This window comes from Danio rerio, chromosome 25, assembly GCF_049306965.1.
Source record: "Danio rerio strain Tuebingen ecotype United States chromosome 25, GRCz12tu, whole genome shotgun sequence".
NCBI classification, from domain to species: domain Eukaryota; kingdom Metazoa; phylum Chordata; class Actinopteri; order Cypriniformes; family Danionidae; genus Danio; species Danio rerio.
The window spans coordinates 20,657,634-20,680,000 of NC_133200.1; the positions used below are offsets into that span (position 1 = coordinate 20,657,634).

Sequence of the window (22,367 nt, forward strand, 5' to 3'; positions counted from 1 at the left end):
GTGAATGTTGATCTTGAGTTGAGCCCAATGAGCCTTAAATCTAAAAACAGAGCAAGAGTGTTTCTTTGTTGACATCGCTTTGAATCACGTGCTGAAAATGGCGGACGTAAAACAACAAACTGAGAATATGGTAATGCGCGCCCTTTCAATCAATATTGGTGGGCGGGGGAACCGCACGCCTACCTCAAGTTGCGGTCGATCTTAAAACCGCTCCAATTGGTCCGCCTTTTTTATGCTGTTAAATTGAAAAAAAAAAAAAACTGGATGTGTTTATACTACCCCAATGTGACGGTCTATACACTATACCTATACACACCTTGAAAAGTAGATTTTTCACCATAGGTGCCCTTTAATGCAAAATTCAAGCAGGTTTTCATGTGTCTTTACTGAGAAGAGGCTGGGGTTCTAACGGCCAGATTGGTGGACTTACAAATACTTACTTACATAAGTCCATGTTAGTTTAGACTTAGTTTCATTAAATTTTTCTTTCAAGCATACAGAGAGGCAAGAGTGTCCTACAAGTGGTTTGTAAAGCCTACTCACCTGCAGAAGCACACTCAGAATTGCACAATGTTTTCCAAAAAGTATGGGGTGCATATAAGATTTCTGGTGCATATTGAGAAGACGAGAGTGTATCTTTCAGGTGTTTTTTCAAGCTTGCTCACCTGTGTTAGGCACACTCAGAATTGCCTCTCCAGACCATCAGAGTGTTGATAATAAATTGTCTGGTTCATGCGGAAAGAAGAGAGTGTGTCCTACAGAACACTCACCAGCGTGAAGCACTCTAAGAATTATGGTATGATATGATATTATGATATGTTTGTTCTTCTGTAAGTTTTACCATCTTACTATAGGATTTTGGAGCATCAGATTCTTGGTAAACACTCTGAAATCATGGCTCCAATTGCTCTCTTTACCCCTGGCCAGCTCTTGTAAATGTCCTGTTTTTTTTTAGACTTTTTCCATCCAGAATTATTATAAAGCCACATTCTATTTGTGTGTTTGTTTTTCTTATGTATTTATCCCCATATTGTCTCTGCAGGCCACATTTTGGATCTCATGACTTGGATCTAATGTGGATTGTTAGCAGTTAGACTTTATAAAGTCAAGTGTGTTCATTTCCAAATCACGTCCAATCCAGCCAAAAGAAATCTTCCACAAGTTAACTCCAATCAAAGTATAATAAATAAATAATTTTCCCCGTTAATTATCAGATTACACTAAAATTAAAGTGTCAGATAGACAGTACAGTAAATATAAACACTGTTAAAATTGAGAACAAATAATAATTACCAATTTAGCATTTCTGAATTATATCTAAAGGATCATCTTGTAATAAACATTCTACATTACATATAATATCCTCTAGATGGCAGCAGCCTATCGTCTTATATTTATAAAGGAGATAGGAAAACACATTAAAATTGCAATATATATTTAATAGTTAAACCACAAGCTTCTATCTGGCAGAAAAAAGAGCTTAATATTTATCAGTTCTACATAAACCAATTATATTAGAAAACATTATTTGCCATATTTCCACTAGAAACACATTTATTTGTGCCCTAGGACGGCCACTGAATTCCCCTTAGCTTGAATGTCATTGATCCATGCAAAGGGACATGCTGAATATGATACGGCAGGATCGATACTGTGGTCCCATTTGCACCATCAGCCAAGCAGCCTCGTGTCTGAAAAGCCTTGAGCCACAATGAGTACAATCTGAGACATCAGCCTTTAGTGGTTGTTAACCTTGATTCACCCCACAGACCAGTCATCACAATCTGATCCAAGCACACATCGTGCCCTTCAGCAGGGTCAGAGGCCGTCGCCCCACATCCACATCGCCGTTTCATCAATTATTTTTGCCGTTGTAGTTTGTTAGTGCTGCTCTTTTGTTCTAAACTTGGGAAGCAATAAAGTCGCACATAATTCACACGCTGTGCTACAGACATGATGCATCAAATAGGCTAGCTTATTGAGGAGAGGGGTGATATATTACTTTTCTAAGCTGCTTACACTATGATTTATAATAGGATTGGAATAAAATGAGCAAAAAAGCAGAACAGTTCGACTCTCCAGAGGTAAAAGCTTTACATGGTTTTAACGTTTGCTTTATGGTTAGGTGATCATGTGAACATTATACATGTAGAGGGTTTACAGTTTGAATACTTTGATTATGTAGTAAATATATTTTGTTGTTTTAGAGGGACCTAATTCAGTTTTGGAGTCTTCTAAAACACCTGCTTCAAATGTTACCCTCGATTGAAAGGCTGTTATCAACTGATAGATATGGGCCTGTAGGGGCTGGCTCATACAGTTACGGCTGTTATCATCCATCCACAGGTTTAATCAGCTACAGTATACTAATAGGGAAGACTCTAGATCCAGTTTTTAAATTACTGTGACAGTTGGGTTTAGGGTTGGGTGGAGGTAGATAGTAATAAAATACAATTAATGGGAAATTGAAAAACTAATATAATTAATTCTTGTTTACTTCTACAGTAAACAAGAATGGCTACAGCCATATGATCTATAGCTGATTAACCACGTGGATGGATTAAAACAGCCTTCTGAGCCGACTATATTGGAAAAAATGTTGTCTACAAAATTGTTGCAAACTATTTATTTGTGTTGAATTTAAACAAATAAATGTAGTAATGTTTAACTTAATTTGTTTAAACTCAGCATAAAACAACTTGTTAACAACCACTTACCTTAAAAAAATTAAGTAAATCCAAGGAATCATCTTTGAATTATTTTTTTCAGTGTATAGTAGGCACAGAAGGCTCCTTCTGACCCATATCTTTCAGCTGACAACCACTGCCCATTAAATCGAGAGATACAGTAACATTCAATTCTGCTGTCTACAATAGGTTTTACACCCAAAGAACTTTTACATCTAAAGTCATTTTTTCATAATACCCACTGCAGGATCAGCTCTTTTCCATTTTTGTATTTCAGCTACACACTGAAAAAAATTTTTCAGAGATGATTCCTTGGATTTACTCAATTTGTTTACATTAAGTGGTTGTAAATAATATATTTGTGTTGAATTTAAACAAACAAATTAAGTTGAACATTATTAAACTTAATTTGTTTGTTTAAATTCAACACAAATAAATTATTTGCAACAGTTCTGCATGCAACACTTTTTTCAGTGCAGAGGCTTACTCAGAACAATTTGTATATGGCTTCTCTACACACAGAGTTCTTTTTACACTTTGGGTTCAGTGTCTTTCCCTGTTTGACATATCTATGTTTGAGATCTGCCTTGTTAAAAATGCTACATCTTTAATATATGAAACAGTTCTCGCTATTAAAGGGTTAGTTCACCCAAAAATGAAAATTAAGTTATTATTGACTCACGCTCATGTCCCATATATTCAGAACACAAATGAAAATATTTTAGATGAAATCTGGGAGGGTGACATGGTGGCGCAATAGGTAGTGCTGTCGTCTTACAGCAAGAAGGTCGCTGGTTCGAGCCTCGGGTGAGTCAGTTGGCGTTTCTGTGTTGAGTTTGCATGTTCTTACTGCATTCGCGTGGGGTTTCCTCTGGGTGCTCCGGGTTGCCCCACAGTCCAAAGACATGTGGTACAGATGAATTGGGTAGGCTAAAATGTCTGTAGTGTACGTGTATGTGTGTGAATGAGTGTGAATGGATGTTTCCCGGAGAAGAGTTGCAGCTGGAAGGGCATCCGCTGCGTAAAACATATGCTGGATAATCTGCATGGGCGACCCCAGATTAATAAAGGAACTAAGCCGAAAAGAAAATGAATGAATGAAATCTGGTAGCTCTCTAACCCTCCATAGACAGCAACAGTTCTGAGAACTGTAAAGTCTAGAAAACTCCATCTGACTTCCGAGCTTCAACCGTTTTTATTATTATATGAATTATATGAAGCTCTAAGAAAGTTTGTGTGTAACAAAAAAAAACCCCAACTGTAAAAACAACTTTGTTCCCTTTCCATGTCAGGTCACTGTGTGCTTTTACTGAAGGTATTACATAACCCTATTTTCAACAGCGCAACCTTCGTATGATAACAGTTGAACCAGTGAAATCACATTTTACCTCCTTTTCTGGTCGTCTCAGGACCACTGCTGTCTGTAAAGACTGAGAGAGCTCCAGAATTTCATCTATAATACCATAACTTGTGATTTAAAGATGAACAAATGTCTCAGGATATCAAAGACATGAGTAATGAATAGCAGAATCTAAATTTTTTAGATGAACCTTCCCTTTAACTATTTGCTTATTTGCATGCCTATATAGGGCCAGACAAAATCTGTGAACTTTTTTTGCTGTTTCTGCTAAGAATTTTGTAAAAAATAAAAAATAAAAAAAAAAGTCTGCAGATTTATGTGAAGTGATTATGAGAGTATCATAACTAAAAACTTACAACATAAATAATAATACCTTTTTAACTTTTATTGAATGTTTACAATGCAATTCCAATTGGGTCCCTTTTTCCTACTAAAGAGAAAATATTACTTTACAAACAGTATTGTAAGAAAAATCATATAAACATTTTCATATTAGTCAATTATATTAACGAAATTAATATAAAAACTAAATATATATATATAAATGTACACCCATTTACACAAGTGGGCCTACCTATTACTAACATATTGGCTGTTTAATAGTACTTTTACATAAAAAAGAAAAACGTTTTTTTCTGTATGATTTTTAAGCTGTTTTCATCATTGGGACCAAAATATTGTCCTTACAAGGTCAGAAATGGCTGGTATTACAAGTGAAGCTCTCTGTTTGATAAACACCGTATAGGAAGTGGAAGCAAACACACATGCTGAACTCCCAGAGGAGACATTCTCACTGCTGCAGTCCACAAATCCTGCATGTTATCTATCAGCAAAAACACTGCAGCACCACCCTCCCTGTAGGGCTCTGCAATATTTATATGGGTGCAATGTTACACACCATTACAGGCATGTGCAGCGAAAAAATAATAACCGCATAAACTAAAATGAAACATACACACAAACAATATTCATTCATTCATTCATTCATTCTTTCATTCATTTTCCTTCGGTTTAGTCTTTATTGTAGAGATCTCCACAGCAGAATGAACTGCCAACTATTCTGACATATTTTTTAAGCAGCGGATGCCCTTCCAGCTGCAACCCAGTATTGTGCATCTATACACACATTCACACACACACACACACACACACACACACACACACACACACACACACACACACACACACACACACACTACGGACAATTTTAGGTAATACAATTCACCTATAACGCATGTCTTTGTACTGTGGGGAAAACCGAAGCACCCGAAGGAAACACACACCTTTTTGCAAACACACAATATATAACAATAAATAAATAAAAATAATAATAAATAAATAAAAAGGGAGAAGTTATACAGTATAAACCAATGGGGAAAATTTTGGTCCAATCAAATGATGTGCTACTGGTTTTATATTTTAACTATAATTCAAAAATGGGTTACAAATCTTTTAATTAATTCACCTTCCTCTCAAAGAATATGTGATCATCTCCAATGGTATACAGCTGCAAACTTCTGAGATCCATAGTCTAATTGGTACATCAATGTCTGTTTTCTGTTTCAAAGCAATACAATGTTTAGCTATTGTCAATAACGTCTCATATTTTGACGTTCTTAATCAAACATTTGCACTGAAGTTCTATATAAAGTGAAAAATATGATCACATCTGAATGAGTACATTTTTCAGTAAATTCTTTGAAATTTAAAAAAGAAAATAAATAGTCATTTCCATGTGATCAGTGTATAATTTATTATTGAATTTACACAAAAAGGTACTATATCATGAAATTTATCATTATTAGGATATAAGATGATATGATATGAGGTTGTCATATCGCTCAGCCCTACTTCCCGGTGTTTACAAAAATTTCACTGAAAGTATTGATCATGGTAAGAAATGGAAAATGTGATTTTTTTTTTTTTTTTTTTTTTGCAGGATGTAGGTGTCTGTTATCATCTCAACTGGACTGACCTCTGACCTCAGCGGAGAACTGGGCTGAATGTCTGGTTATGAACAGCTGCAGTTGTTGGTCCAGATCACATTCAGACACACTGATGTCCCAGGAACGGATACCTGCAGGTACAGAGAGACGTGTTACATGATCAGCATGTGCAAAGGACTTCACCTTTACATGTGAAAGCAGTGTTCATCCACACCTTTATTTCACATCAGGGGTTTTAGCCATACATCCTTCTATAATATATCATTTAGGTGATATCTGAGACAAACAGGCATCAAAAAATGTATTTTAAAAATGACTAAATATAAAATATTGTATTATATGTAATATGTATAGGTAATACTTTTATATCAGGCGATTCCAATGTTATTACTCGATTGAATGAGCATTATCAGTGGTTATTAGCTGGCCTACTGCGCCTACAAGTAGGCTCAAAAGGCTGTCATCATCAATTCATGATTTAATTAATTAGCTATAAATCTGATATGGCTGCGTCTGGAGGTTAACAAGAATTATTTATATTATTTATTAAATTTCCTATAAATTTTATTAACGTCTACGTCTTCCCCAACCCTAAACCCAACCATCACAGTAATGTAAAAACAGATCTGGACCGGGAGTCTTCTCTATTAGTATAGCTGATTAACCATGTGGATGGATGATAACAGCCTACAAGTAGGCTCAGAAGGCCCCTATTGGCCCATATCTATTAGCTGATACCCACTAAAACATCCATTCAATCGAGTGATAACATTCGAAGCGGGTGTTTATATTGCATAAGATTATATTATATTATTCTTGGCAGAAAGTAGAAAAAAAGTGTTAACTTTTTCCATGCAAAAATATATTTTTTTGCAACAGAAATGATCTTCAATGGTTCAATAACACTAAATGCAATACGTTTTAAAACTCTGAGTAAAGTTATGTTTAATATTTTATTATTATTATTTTAATATTAATAATAATGTATTTCTAAAATAGTTAATTATAAAATAATAAAAAATAAATGTTTAAAATATTTAAATTATTTTAAATAAAATATTTAAATGAATTAATAGTTTATTTTACATAATATTTTAGTAAATATAGTGACAATACAGTGCCAAACATCAGCCATATAATCCTCCTGATGAGATTTAGTCTGTTGTGCTTAGAATATTTAATGTTACAAATGCAATAAATTCCAATAATGTGGCTTAATATTTTGAGTTAAAAAGTTTAATCTTTTATTTTTATTACTATTAATCTATATGTAATATTGATAATTTACAAAATATAAAATTACATTTAAAAATGCACAAAAAAAGTATAAAACATTGTTTATTTTATTTATTCTTCAAGATTTTTTTATATATTTTCTTTCGGTAGGCTTCAATTACATTTTTAATCCCAAATATAGTGCCATATATATATATATATATATATATATATATATATATATATATATATATATATATATATATATATATATATATATATATATGAAAATAAAAAATAAACTAAATTAAATATTTCAAATAAACATATGCCATTTAATCATTTCTTTTTCGGCTTAGTCCCTTAAATAATCAGGGGTAGCCACAGCAGAATAAATCGCTGCGCCACTGTGACGCCCGAATATATAGCATTGTTTTTTTGTTTTGTTTATTTATTCCTTATATTTATTATTTAACTTTTGTTTCTTTCAATAGGCTTAAATTACATATTTAATCCCCAATATAGTGCCAGACATCAGCCATACAGTCCTCCTGATGAGATTCAGCCTGCTGTGCTCAGAATATTCACTCTTAATATTTCATAAGATCCCCAACAAAATTCAGACATCGCTTAAGCTGCTCCCTCTCTGAACTTCAAAGTCCAGACTGGGGAGTTAGGCAATGAAATGAAATCTCTGCGCCTCTTAACTCTCCCCATCCATTTCCTTCCTCCACTCTTCTTTATATACAGATTTCTTTAGATGCATTTTAAAGAGTGAACCTTGCAAACACAGCAGCGTTTGCCCTCAGAAATGCTGTGTCATTGGGATCTACAACAGGTAATGACTGCGGAGATAAAGCAATACTTCACTTTTCTCTGAATGAGAAGTACAGAAACACAACACATTCTTTACAGCATTGATTTGGCTCTCATCGATTATGCTGATTAAAAAGTCTGTCAGGCGGGATGAGACCAAACACTTGATCAGACACCTAAAGTGATTATCAAACTGTGCAGATATATGCTCGTGAAGGTGTAAGGATTATATCCATGCCTAATATCAAACAATCAGACCATGATGTATCTTTTAAAAATGGTTCAAATATTGGTATTTGTGATGCAGCAAGTAAAAGGTGTGCTTTATTCAATGTTCAATGTTGGGGAAATTACTTTTGAAAGGGATGCCTTACAATATTGATTTACTTTTGCGTTACTTTTCCTTACCTGGTTGAGGTTTCAAATCCTTGTCAAGAGATTTACTAACTAAACATACATAATCTACACTTAACGACAATCCACTTCTTTTCTTCAATAAGTTAAAAATAACAAGAATAAACTGCAAAAATGTAAGTCTCCAGCCTGCCATTGTTTCCGTTTCTGACTGTCTGTAGCGATGATGGGCGATTAGCAAATTAATTGTATGTTTTTACCGGATCTTAAGTGAACTGGTCGAACCAGTTCATAAAATTCAACTAGTTGTCATGAAACAGTTTGCGTCTTCAGTAAGTACTTAATTACTTACTTTTTAACATACTGGATACCCCCTCTGACTCTAAATAAACCACTATACTAAGTTATTCAGTTGGTAGAACAGTACACTGACTTGCTGTGAAAAAGAGACCTGATGATGAGTGCGAGCCGACTGTCTGTTGTCAAACTGTTCATTGAGTGCGTGATTCAACCTAAGGTGATTTTCATTCCGCATTATATTTTGTAAAAGCAATTTAAGCAAGGTAAAACGTAACTAATTAAATTTTTTCTAAAAGTAACTCCAATAATAACACTTATTTTTAAAAGTAATGCACTACTTTACTCCTTACTATTTTATTACATAATGTACATTACTTATAACGCATTACCCCCTACACTGATTGTGTTATATACATACAAAAATCACTACTTAAAGGTGCAGTAGGTGATTGTCTTTAGAAACATTTTAAAGTCTCTTCACAGTCCAGTGGTGCTGATTAAAGTAAATGATCTAAATGGGTTTATATGTATTTTTATATTCTGGGTAAAGCATAAAACTAAAAAATGTTCATCCAATTAAATATTGTCAGACCGACATCTCCCAAAATTCCAATAGTCTGTCAGCAAATGTAAATTCGGACTTCTGCGCATCTGTTCACACAGATTCGCCATTCACGCGTGCCCGTCTGCATAAGCGCCGCGCGGTCACGAGACAGACCGGGAGAAATCAAATGCTGAATTGAAACTTTTAAAATCCTGAATCAATATTGGAGTTACTTTAGCACGCTGGAGGAAGGAAGACACCATGGCTGAAGTATTACTGTCAGACAGGTAATGTTCTGTTTTAAAACTATTTTAGTCAGGCTAAGCTTATGTTAGTTTGTGTTCTGTTATGAATGACTTATATGCACAGACGTGTAGTTCAGCCACTGAAATCTCCAGGCGAAAGATTGGTGTGACTATTTTCAGTTTCATAAGGTCCTTTTACAGCATCGATAATGTAGATTTTTATTTAGTTTAACTACAAAACATCAGTAAATAGTGCTTTTCCGCCTAACCTGCTTTATTGAGCTGAAGTTGCTTTTATATTCACATTGGGTCATTTTTGAGCAATGACAGCCTTCCTATACTGTTTACCATGCTACTCTGAATATTCTCTCTAGCTGCGTCCCAAATGGCACACTATACACTATGCACTCATGCACTATGTACTTATGCACTTACACACTCAACAGGATAGTATATGTATGTAGTGCTGTCCCAAATGGCACACTAATGTTTTTTTACTAAGCGGAAATTCAAACCGTTTCCCTGATGACGTTTGACGGTCGCCAAATCAGTGAAATAAACGACTGAATTATCAAGTAATACCTGCCGTGAGTGTTGCCGCATTTACCATCCGGAGGCGCTATAATCACTCTCGTAGGAGAATTTTGCTTTCACTATCCAAAATAAATAAAGTTATTCAACATGTGCGTCCGATCGCTCCGCCCCTTCCGCTACGTAAGCAAACCTGCGGTCGTTGAGTGCGTGAAGTGTCCATCATTACACACTTCATTTTAGCGGCTGAATGAGTGCATCATCCGGGTAATTAAAGTGCACTTATTATTTTGAGAGTTTTCAATGTGAACACACTACTTACACTATTTATACTACAAAATGGCGTAAAATAGTGCATAAGTATGCGATTTGGGACGCAGCTTCTGAAATAGCATGTAAGTGTGGCTAAGTAATAAATGTAATTCCTGCACGCCGCCGGCTAAACACTAACTAACGAATGACATGTCATGAACTAGTGGGTTGTCTGCCTGCTGTTGTGACACAATGAGCGTGCTTGCGATCTCTGGGGGTGTGGCTTTGAATCACAGTCCCCCACCGCCATCCAAAGATAGTATGCTAAGCGGTTAGCATTTTGGCAGATCACCTATTGTATCTTTAATAATTCCCCTTGAAAAATTTTATGTTCTACACAATCGAGTTGTGTTGGGACAGCAAGCACTGTTAAGTTAACTTATTAGTCTTTACAAATTTAAGTGGATTAAACATAAAACAAATAAGTTGTCCCCAAAAAAAACTCAAGAATTTAAATAAGTTTAAACAAACAGCAAATGTATTTGTTTTGAGGGTTGAATAGATGTCCAAACATGGAAATGCTGCAGAGTGAGGCTGTCTAGATTGGGAATATATTGAACGTGAGCCGCATAATAATAAGTCTGTAAGGAATTGCAGACCTCAGTGTTATTTTACTCTTCTCTGGGTTTTTTTTTTTTTTACTGGTGGCAGCTCAGATTTGTTGTGTTATATACACTCAAAGAAATAACATTGGCTGTTTGTTCAAACTACTTATTTAAATTTGTCATGAGTCTGTGTCTGTGTGTTGTGTTAATTTAGTTGTGTCATGTGTGCTTCTTTTTACGTCATGTGATTCCTTTGTTCTGTTTCCTCACCGTGTGTTAATGTTCATTAGCTCCACCTGTGTCACACCCCTGTATGTATTCAGTTCAATTATGTCCTTTGTATTTTTACCCCTGACTTAGCTTAGTTCTTTGTCCAGTGTTCTGTTGTCACATCTCCTTGTCCTGTCTGCGGTTTGATGTTCCAGTGCCAGGTTCCAGTTGTGAGTGTTATTTTTTTTGTAAATAAATACATGGATTTTGATAATTCCTGTGATCTGTGTGTTTGTGAGTGAGCCCACCATGACAAAATGAGCTAAAAACACAATTCTTGAGTTTTTTTTTTTTTTTTTTTTTGTGGTGGACAACTTGATTGTTTATGTTTAATCCACTTAAATTTGTAAAAACTAAACAGTCAATTCCTTCATGTTGTTTAAAGACAAATCAATTGTGTAGAACCCAGCATTTCTTAATGTAGAGGCATTTGGAGTGGCAAAAACACAATTTCTATCAGTACTGTAAAAATGAAAAACATGTAAAATCTCTTTTTGAGGAACTCCTCCCCCACCCCAGAATAAATGAAGCATGTTGCGTATAAGCCTTACACGCGTCTCTTAGTGAAGTTTATGTATAAACAAATTTCGAGAGGATCACGTGCTTATGATTGCTAGCAGCTGACCCGCATTATCCAATTCACTACTATCCAATCAGATGACTCCTAAACTACTATAATTACCCTGGGGTTTATTCCATTGCTATCTTCGTTTTGAAGAGGCAGCTTCACCGTAGCTAGCTCCGTTGAAGAACCAACTCCGTACCAGCATGGACAACCAAAGCAGCTACCAGCTACCATCTACCAGCTACAATCTACCAGCTACCAGCTACAATCTACCAGCTACCATCTACAAATTACCAGCTATAATCTACAAGCTACTAGCTATAATTTACAAGCTACAATCTACAGCAGCAGCAGCAACAACTGCAGAAACAACAAATGCAGCAACAACAACAACTACTACTATTACTACTTCAAAACAACTCCAACAATTGCATCATCAACTTCAACAAAACATCAAACCTTCCACTTCAACGCATCTGCTGTGTCTTCAACCATATTCTCCAGCAAATGACAGCCAAAACTCCAAAGCCATTGCAATGAAACTGAACCATTACCTTTTTCCGAGCGGTGCACATGCTATGCACATGAAGGGAAGCTTTGCAATATAACTTTACCAAACATTTAGACTAAAACATTTATAAATCTTTTAAATAACAAGACTAGCGTAAACAATGATTTTGACTAAAGATACTTGCCTCTTGCCCGTCCACTGATCCATAACATTTAACAGCTTGTTTGCTGGAATGTTCAGCAGAGCAACAGCTCAAGTCATAAACAATGGTGAACTTGATCAACAAAATGGCCGCCGGGCTCTTTCACCTTTGGCATGCTTGACTGGCTCTCCTTTAAGCCAATAGCTGTAAGGAAAAGCGTCACCATCCAATAAGCTCTCTGGAGAAGGTCCCGCCCTCTCTCTTGACTCTGTTGCAAGTCTTATGAACGAATTTGGGCCGGACCCGCTTGTGAATGAAGTTAAGATACCAACAATGTTTTTCATGGATTAAAGTAAAGCCAATTACTAACATTCCATTCAGTTTTACTAAGTGGTGACATCGCCCTTGAAGTCTTATAGAGTTCAGAGTTTGATGTTAGCAAAAAAAAAAAAAAAAAAAAAAAAAAAAAAAAATTTATACTCCGAGCACCGAGGTCTAATTACACTAGACCAGTTACTCATTTATTCATACACTAGTGTCTTATGTAAGCTTATAATGGCAAGTCAGTTGGATGTGAAACAGCAACAAAACAAACTTCCCGATTGGCTGCTATGAATAGGAGGACATTTCTGACAACGGATCTTCAATAAACACTTCCAGGACCACCAGACAAACCATACCCCTTATCCTCAGCTCTCCATCCATTTGCCATTCTGAGGGGAGATGAATGCACACCTCTACCATCCTTGCACGTAGCGACATCAAGCTATCAGACCTTGCATTAATAAAAAGACCATGACATTTGGCTGCAGAACCTGACCCTCATCCAACCCATTACATTTTATATGCTCTTCAAATACAATCACACTCTACATAAAGGATGCATTTCCACTCACATGGCTCACATCCTCGATGCCAAATTTCTCAAATTGCTTTGAATTACATTGTCACCCTGATACTAACTTCTGATTTCTGATTTCAGGTCTAACCCAAGAGGTTCGGCAGCTTTTACCAAGGTCACTGGTTTGCTTCAACGTGGCCCCCGCAGATGTTCAGTCTACCCAGAAATCAGCAATCATCTGCGCTTTCGAACTCTACCCCAAAGTCGCAGCAGCGCTTTTATGGGGAGATGAATGGTCCGCCTCTAGCATTCTCGTTCATTGCGACAACGAAGCCACCGTTTATTGCATTAATAAAGGACGCTCGCACGCACTTCCAATTATGCCCTTACTAAGATGCCTCGTTTGGACGGCAGCCAAAAAGCAATTCATTATGACTGCTAGACATGTTCCAGTTTGCAAAAATCAAATTGCTAATTCTCTCTCTCGCTTTCTTTTCCAGAAATTTCGGCCCTTGGTACCGGAAGCAGACCAGCATCCAACACCTGTTCCACTCTATTCACAAATTTTATTGCCATAAAACTTCCATATCTCTGATCCTTCACGCTGTCGCACCAAGGACCCTTGAGTCGTATCTCACAGCATGGAAATCTTATAAATATTTTCCATACCCTGTATCAAATACAGTTCCCAGATTTTTCATTGCTTACCATCACCTCATTTATTTCCCACCTCCATACAGCCAAAAATATCCAGGCAAGCTCCATTAAAAGCTACCTTAGTGGGGTCCAATTTTTCATAAATTGATTTACGGGGCCACCTCAGAAGCCACTTCTAACGCTCAAACTTCCCTCCTCATTAAAGGTATCCAGAAATCACCCCCCCCCCCCCTTCCTGACACTAGACTACCCATTACACTCAATATTTTAGCAAAGTGCATACGCACACTGCGCAAAGGATACCTCTCACTCCACACAGCCCGTACACTAGACGCCATGTTTACCCTGGCTTTTTGGCTTCCTGAGGTGTTCAGAAATGGCTATCTCATCCAATTTCAATCCCGCAATACACCCCACTATATCTGATCTAACACTGCTGAATGCTGAAACACTCGCCTTTTTCATTAAGCAAATCAAACAGATCAGACAAGCAAAGGGCATTTTATTTACATTTTTAACATTTTTCCCCCACACAGCCATTCCAAACTCTCCTAGCTTTTCTCCATTCAAGGAGAGCAAAGGAGTCTGACCCACATGCCCCATTTTACTGATGACGTTAACCGTCCAGTAACCTGTTTTTGGTTTCAAAAACATCTGAAAGAAGTCCTTCGCCTTCGGGCGTTTCCCCCGAATTATATTCCAGCCACTCATTTAGAATTGGCGCAGCCACCACAGCAGCTCACAAAGGTCTATCCTCGCACCAAATCCAGACCCTAGGCCGCTGGTCTTCAGATGCCTTCAAAGCTTACATTCGCCTCAGCCGATCCCACCTCAAGACAGCCCAGCTAGCCCTAATCAGCTAAATTCCAAACTCCAACTAGGGGTACGAGCTCGACCCTAAGTAGGCTGGAGTATGCGTGTGTGTGTGCTTGTGTATGGGTGCGCATGGGAATGTGTGTGATTGCTCGCGCAAATACAGCGTGCATTTGCACACGTATACATGCTTGTTTGCACGCGGATATGTATATAGGTGCGAACGTACGTCTAAGTATGCATATGTACGTGCAAGCAAATGAGTATGTGAGCCTAGGGGCATTACATGTTGTGCAGGTTGCATGTATGCTCTTAACTTTCCTTTCAAACCTACTATGCTCCTTCCCTCACCATGCTCTGACCCCCGCAGGGGTCCTATCCGAGTTTCGACTCTCGCGAGTCACCCCTAGCCCATCCCCGGCCACCCCTTCACTACCACCCCCAGTAAGAGCCTGCACTACCCCCTCCCTCTTCCCGACTCTTACTGCCCCCCCCCATAGCTCTGACCCCCGCAGGGGTCGCGCTGAGCTTCGACTCTCGCAAGAGTCACCATTTGCGCCCCACCCAGGCCATTAGAAATGGTATGTATGCGCATGTTATACGCATACATCTGATGTATACCTGTTTCGATGCGTGTGCATGCACATGCCGAAACAGGAATAGACGCACGTGCATGCTCACGCACGCAGGTTATTCCCTCTCTCCTTTTCTTCCTTTGGCGTCGAGTTCCTCCGCCCTCTCTTTTCTTCCTTTCTCATAGGCCATCAATCCTCAGCTCTAACTCCCGCAGGAGTGACTAAAACGAGCTTCGACTCTCGCAAGAGTCCCGCCCCGGCCACCCCCTGCTGCAGTCTCCACCACCCCCTCCCTTTCCCAGACTTCAGCAGGGGAAATGCCCACAGCAGCTCTGACCCCCGCAGGGGTCGCTCCGAGCTTCGACTCTCGCAAGAGTCAATCACCACCCATGCTCGGCCCTTACCATGTAATAACCATATATATTCATATATATTTATATATGCATATATACTTCTATATTCTCCTTTTCTTCTTTCTGGCGTTGAGATTCTCCGCCTGGCAATTACTTGCCCCTTCTTTCTTCCTTACAGCGTGAGTGCTTCAGCTACTTTTACCCTTCTCTGATCTTCCCCCTTATCTCCTTACCCTCCTATTTCCTCAATTCCTTTCCAGCGTTGAGTTCTCCGCTAACTGTCTTTCTTTCAGCGTCACTCTTTCGCTATGTTCTTCCTTACGCATAGGCCCTCAATCCTCAGCTCTAGCCCCCGCAGGGGCGACTAAAACGAGCTTCAACTCCCGCCGGAGTTCAGGCCCTGGCCACCTCCCACCCTCTCATGCAAGAGTCTCCACCGCCCAAATCTTCCCGACTCTTGCTTGAGCAAACTAACCCCAGCTCCCACCCCCGCAGGGGTGTATATATTTGAGCCTTGACTCCCGCGGAGTCAATCCAGCCCTGCCCTCACCCCGCCTAGGCTCTAGCAGCCTACTTTGCTCTGCTCCCTTAGAAGCTTCTCTTCCTAAGCTATCAACGCTATATCCAGCAGCCGGATATGGCTTGTTACACCTGCCTTTTTGGGGGGCTCTTCAATACGCGGCTGCTGTCCCGAGCTATTCAAAGGCATTTTTGGGGAGTTCTCGAGATCTACCTGAGCTCAAACTCCCCTCCCGCTTTGCAACGGGAGGGAGTCCTGGGCTCGAGGATCTCATGAGCTCAGGGCTCTCTCCCGGGACAGCATGCCAAACAAGCTTATAGTTAATCATCAGCTAAGTGTGAACTCTTGAAGTGAAGTTTATGTATAAACAAATTTTGAGAGGATCACGTGCTTATGATTGCTAGCAGCTGACCCGCATTATCCAATTCACTACTATCCAATCAGATGACTCCTAAACTACTATAATTACCCTGGGGTTTATTCCATTGCTATCTTCGTTTTGAAGAGTCCCCCCTTCCTCCCCTACGCCTCCTTCTTAGACGGGTGACACGGTGGCCCAGTGCCTAGCACTGTCGCCTCACAGCAAGAATGTCTCTGGTTCCTGGCTCTACCAAAACTAGCAGACATTTCTGTGCGGAGTTTTGCACTTCTCCCCGTGCTCACGTGGGTTTCCCCCGGGTTCCCCGGTTTCCTCCCACCGCCCAAAAACATGCAATTAAGCCAATTGAACAAGCCAAATTGTCAACATAGACACGCTCCTAGTTAGTAATTAGTTTCAAGAGCATTCACTTGCTACAGCAGGGGAGTTCTCGAGATCTACCTGAGCTCAAACTCCCCTCCCGCTTTGCAACGGGAGGGAGTCCTGGGCTCGAGGATCTCATGAGCTCAGGGCTCTCTCCCGGGACAGCATGCCAAACAAGCTTATAATTAATCATCAGCTAAGTGTGAACTCTTGAATAACCATTTAGGTGTGAACATGTCATGATCTGAAGCTGCTTTACAAAACAATAGATGGCACAGTCAAAAAAAATGGTGAGAAAATTCTAACAATGCAATTTGGAAACATGTCTGAATCAAGAAAGTTTAGAGTTCATGTTTGATACATAAGAAGTTAAAAATTAAACCTACTAAAGGAAAATAGACCTATAAACTCTGTTTATTGCACTAAGTAAACTTGCAATATTGTCAAAAACATGTAAAAAGGCCTAAATACATGCAAGGTCATCTAAATATTTTGCTTCTCTCCAACTAACACAAACACTTTCAATCGGTTCATGAGTGAACGGATCACGAGTACTGATCAATTATGGGATTATCAGCTGATGCCAATCTCTAGCCAATTGATTGAAACATAGTAGCACAATAAAACCTATTTTAGAGTACATGGGAAATGATTAATGATAAAGAGTACTTTATTTTTGATTCTTTATAAATATCCAGGTTCATGTGCAAATTATTTTAAAAAGTTGCCAAGGCAACATTTCTAAATTTTATATTATTTTATGTGGTTGATCTTATCCTTTGTTGTGTTAATTTAATATATGATAAGTAAAAGACATTTTACATCTCTATCCTTTTATGAAAACAATGTTAAACAATAAAGAGAAATAATTGTTAGATTTTTAAAGTAATAAAGTAGAGGATTTATAATACAAAGTGTTTTATATAATTACTAAATGAATACAAACTTATCCAAGCACCGTCAAAACTATAAATAAAAAGCTGTGTCGAATGCTTCATGTTCATCAGAAGACGATCCTCCAAATTGAGTAGAATTCTGAAAATCATAAAATTAATAAGAAATTATGAATGTTAAAGTCAAAAGCTGAAAGACTGACATTTGAACAATTCTAAGAAATTGAGTTGTTAATTAAAATGTATCAAATTTTTTATCAATTTCTTTGGCAAACAATAAATAAAAAGACCTACAAATTGTATTTTGAAACATTATATGTCATTTTAGTATTATTGATTATTTTACATTGTTTATTATTTTTTAATTAATAGTTGAAATATTTTTTATAATTTTATGTTCATTTTATTTTAATTACTTAAATATTATCTATTTTATGTTCTGTTTATCACTACATCAAGTTAAACTAGTTAAAAATTAGGAATAAATATTTTCTTTTAGATATTTAAGTTTCTGCCAGATCATATCGCTGTGGCAACCCCTGCTTAATAAAGGGACTAAGCCGAAAAGAAAATGAATGAATGAATTTAATTTTCTATCTGTTAACATTATATTTTAAGTAACACAAATGAGTGTTCTTTTTCATAAATAGGTTGAATTATTTTTGAATATTTTCCATCTTTCCATATTTTCCTTGAAACTATGTGAACTATGTTATGGAATAAGTAGACCCATTAAAAAGTTCAGTTTCATTTACTGTTTATGGTTTTGCATTTGAGATTTTTGTTTTATTGTTTAAACTGATAATTCTTCCCATGTAAAAAAAAAATCATTATTAGATCATCGGAATAGTTACTAAATCAATGTTAGTTAGGATAACTCTGTTATTACTCACAACAAATGAAAACGTTTGTTATTATGACCAACTGTCATTTTCTATAAAGGGACCTATAATGGCCCTTTTTACAATATGAAAAATTAAACTTTGATGTCCCTAGATTGTGTATGTGAGGTTTCAGCTCAAAATACTCCACATTTTTAATTAACTCTTTGATCATATCCCTTTAAGCCTTTATCCTAAACTTATCCAAATTGTGAAATTTTGGTGACTGTTGTTTTAAATTCAAATGAGATTGTGCTCTTTTCAAAAGAAAACAGAGCTATACAAATGCCAACATGTCAGCGTCGATTCAAAATAGGACACACATTATGTCTGTGAAAAACGGAAAATGTCAGAAAAAGCAGCTCAGAAGAAGGAAGTCTATGGAGACTAAAGTGTTTGTGGATCCAAAAACTCCACATTTATAATGCCAGGCCCTGTTTACACTAGTGCGTTTTAGTTTGAAAACGCATAAGTTTTGCTACGGTTACGCCATCCGTCCACACTACGCCGGAGTTCTCGAGCGCCGAAAACGGAGCTTTTTGAAAACGCTGGAGAGGCCGTTTTCATTCTAAAACGCTGCTGCTCCGTCTCAGTGTGGATGGGGAAAGACGGAGATATCTGAAAACGGAGGCGGGGCTGCAAACGTTCGCCTATCTGATTGGGGCTTTTCCTCAATATTAAGTAGCCCACACACAGTTCAGTCTCGCATCCTCTTCTTGTAAGTTAAGACTTCGCAAGTTTGATCAAGGCTGCAGTCTCCCCCTTCTCATTTTGATATGGAAAACATACCGAGGACACGCGTCAATCTTCAAACGGAACAGTGTACTTTATAACTTCATTCACATCACCTTGGCTACGTTGTTTCACTTTCTCAACAATAAAATGTAAACATGATTTAAGGAACTGCCTTATTTCTTTTTAATATTAGCAACTTAACAGACAGCAGAAATGTTGAGGCGTCGTGCTGCATATATGAGCGTGGATATTTATAACAAAATGGAGCATATAACAACTGCCTCCTTTTAATTTAAGTGAAAATACGAAACGCACCCTCTCTTTTGCTGAGTATCAGTTTTAATAATCGACAATTAAAAAAGTATAACATACAATAAGTTTATACATTGTAGGAAATAAGGGCAAGCGATCAGTCAATGTACCTGGATTAATCATTAACTTATCTTTGCACTTAACCAAAACATGTTACCCGTGAACAAGTAACTTAATAGATTCCAATGACCAAAGTCAGGGAATTGGCCTATGTCGTTAGATAAAGACAACAACATGAATGAAATATCACGTTTAGCAAATATAGTGAGATTAGATCCAGCGGGAGATGCGTGATGAGCAGTCCGACAAGCAGAGCTCTCATCTGGGTAGAAATGCTGGAGCGCTTGCCCAGTGTGTGTGTGGTCACGTGATGTGCGTTTTCAGCGTTTTGGTGTGGACGGAGAGCTGTTCAGAAACGCTGGGTAAAACGCGAGTGTGGACGCGGATCGTTTTCATTCTACAACGCCGTTTTAAAACTAAAACGCACTAGTGTAAACGGGGCCTAAGTCGCAGCCATTATCTTTGGCGGGTAGGGTGTGAAAACTCTAATAGTGGACTGCTGCTTCCCACCAGTGGTTGAAAGAGTACTGAAAAATCAGACTTGAGTAAATGTACCATTACTTGCCTAAAAAAGTAGTGCAAGTAGAGTAAAAGTATCTGTTTTCAATTTTACTCAAAGTATGAGTAAAAGTAGCCCTTTTAAAAGTACTCAAGAGTAGTTGTTAACAAGTCTTACACTGTAAAAAGTTGATTTATTTACATGTAATTTGTGGATGTGTGTAAATATTCTGCAGTGCATTTAGTTATTGCCCAGCTGGCACACAACATCATAAGACGTTAATATTAGGTTAGATTTAGGTTGTGACGTCAGGTGACCAAAATTTAATGTCTAGTCAGTGGACGTTTTTTTGATGTCTAATAATGACGTCAAATGATGTTGATGTTTGGTTGATTTTTGGTTATGTTAGAAAGTGACCAAAATCCAACGTCGAGCCAACATCTGAAACCAACGTCATATTGATGTCAAATACTGACATTTATTCGTCAGGTATGGCAACCAAAATCCAACATCTGATAGACGTCAGAGTGATAATGTTCACACAACAACATCAAGCTGTAACAAGCTGTACCCGCACAATGTTGGGGTAAAATGTCAATCAGGGGTTTGTTTCGTACCTCACTTAAATGATCTAAGATGATTTGGCAGATCCTGGATCTGTTTGTCTTGATAACTGATCTCTGGCTAATTTGGTTCTTCAAACAAGTTTGTGAATCAGATAAAAATGTCTGGATGAACTGATCTGAGATTGATGGGTGTGTTGTGAAGAACAGATCTATCGATCCTCGAAATCGTAATCAACAGAGCAACGACTGGCTGACGGCACATCAGCGTAATGACATCATCTGATTAATATTCAATTAGTCTTTTACTTTTATTTTGGAGTGCAGAAGTTTTATTAATATGTTTTTTTAACTTTATATATATATATATATATATATATATATATATATATATATATATATATATATATATATATATATATATCGTCAATATCCAAATCCAGCTAATTGAGTAATCCATGTATAAAGAACAGACCCCTGATGTCATGTTGACGTCTTGAGTCTGCTGCGTGTTTAAGGCCATTTCAGTCATCATACAGTAAACATCCATCAACTTCTCATCAGTGACATGCATCTATTCTAAACAGTAAAGATTTAGGACATCTTATTTGACACTTTTAATGCTTCCAAACAGCTTTCTGCAATTATAAATCACCCGTGTATTGAGGTAGTTCATTTTTGATTGGACAGGATTCACAGGACTGAGTTTTCTAATCCCTATAAACAAGAAAAAATAAAGTATTGACGCCAGGTTAAAGGAAAGTAGCAGAGTAAAAGTACAGATACAACACTAAAATCTTTAAAACTACTTGGTAAATTACAATTCCTGAGAAAAACTACTCAATTACAGTAAGTTGAGTATTTGTAATTTGTTACTTTACACCACTGCTTCTCATTCAGAGAGTGGTCGATAGAGTGTATGGGTGTTTCCCAATGGGTTGCCACTGGAAGGGCATTCGCTGTGTAAAACATTAATTAATTATAACATATAAAAACAATAAATTACAATATTTTAATTTTTGTATTTTTATTATATATAATCAAACCTTGATAGAATCATACAAATATAACAATTAAATTCAAACCCATAACTAGGCCCACACAGAACCTGCGCGACAGAATTCCGCGGATTTTCCACAGATCTTCCACAGATTTTCCGCAGATTTTTAGCCCATCATTAATTCTGTTTAGTTACTTGAATAAATGTATGTAAATGTATGAAAATATATGAAAATGTTCATTTGAATTATGTACAATGCAGTTTGTACTGTAATATTTTCTTTCTTTTAGTAGAGAAATATGATAATGAGAGACTTGCTTTGTTTACCAAATAAAGTGAATCTCTTGGAAGTGCATTTTAAACATTAAATAAAAGTTAAAAGGAGATTATTTTTAATTTCACAAAGTTTTCGTTATGATACTCCTAAAATAATTCAGCAGAAATCCGCAGATTTTTAGCAAAATTCTCAGCAGAAATAGCAAAAAACATCCGCAGATTCCGTCTGGCCCTACCCATATCTAATAAATCCAGTATATTCAGAGAATCAGATCATTTTAATGAAGGAAAAGGGATTTTAAGG

The 22,367-nt window shown here is 37.3% G+C and overlaps 1 protein-coding gene across 1 annotated transcript in view; it reads right to left on the reverse strand.

The window, feature by feature from the left end:
- The window catches only part of map1ab (microtubule-associated protein 1Ab), an 81,808-nt gene that overhangs the window by 55,939 nt on the left and 3,502 nt on the right, over positions 1 to 22,367 (reverse strand). Inside the window, exon 3 of the mRNA XM_073943024.1 lies at positions 6,023 to 6,124. Within this exon, the coding sequence (XP_073799125.1) occupies positions 6,023 to 6,124 (102 nt within the window). The remainder of the gene's footprint in view (positions 1 to 6,022; positions 6,125 to 22,367) is intronic.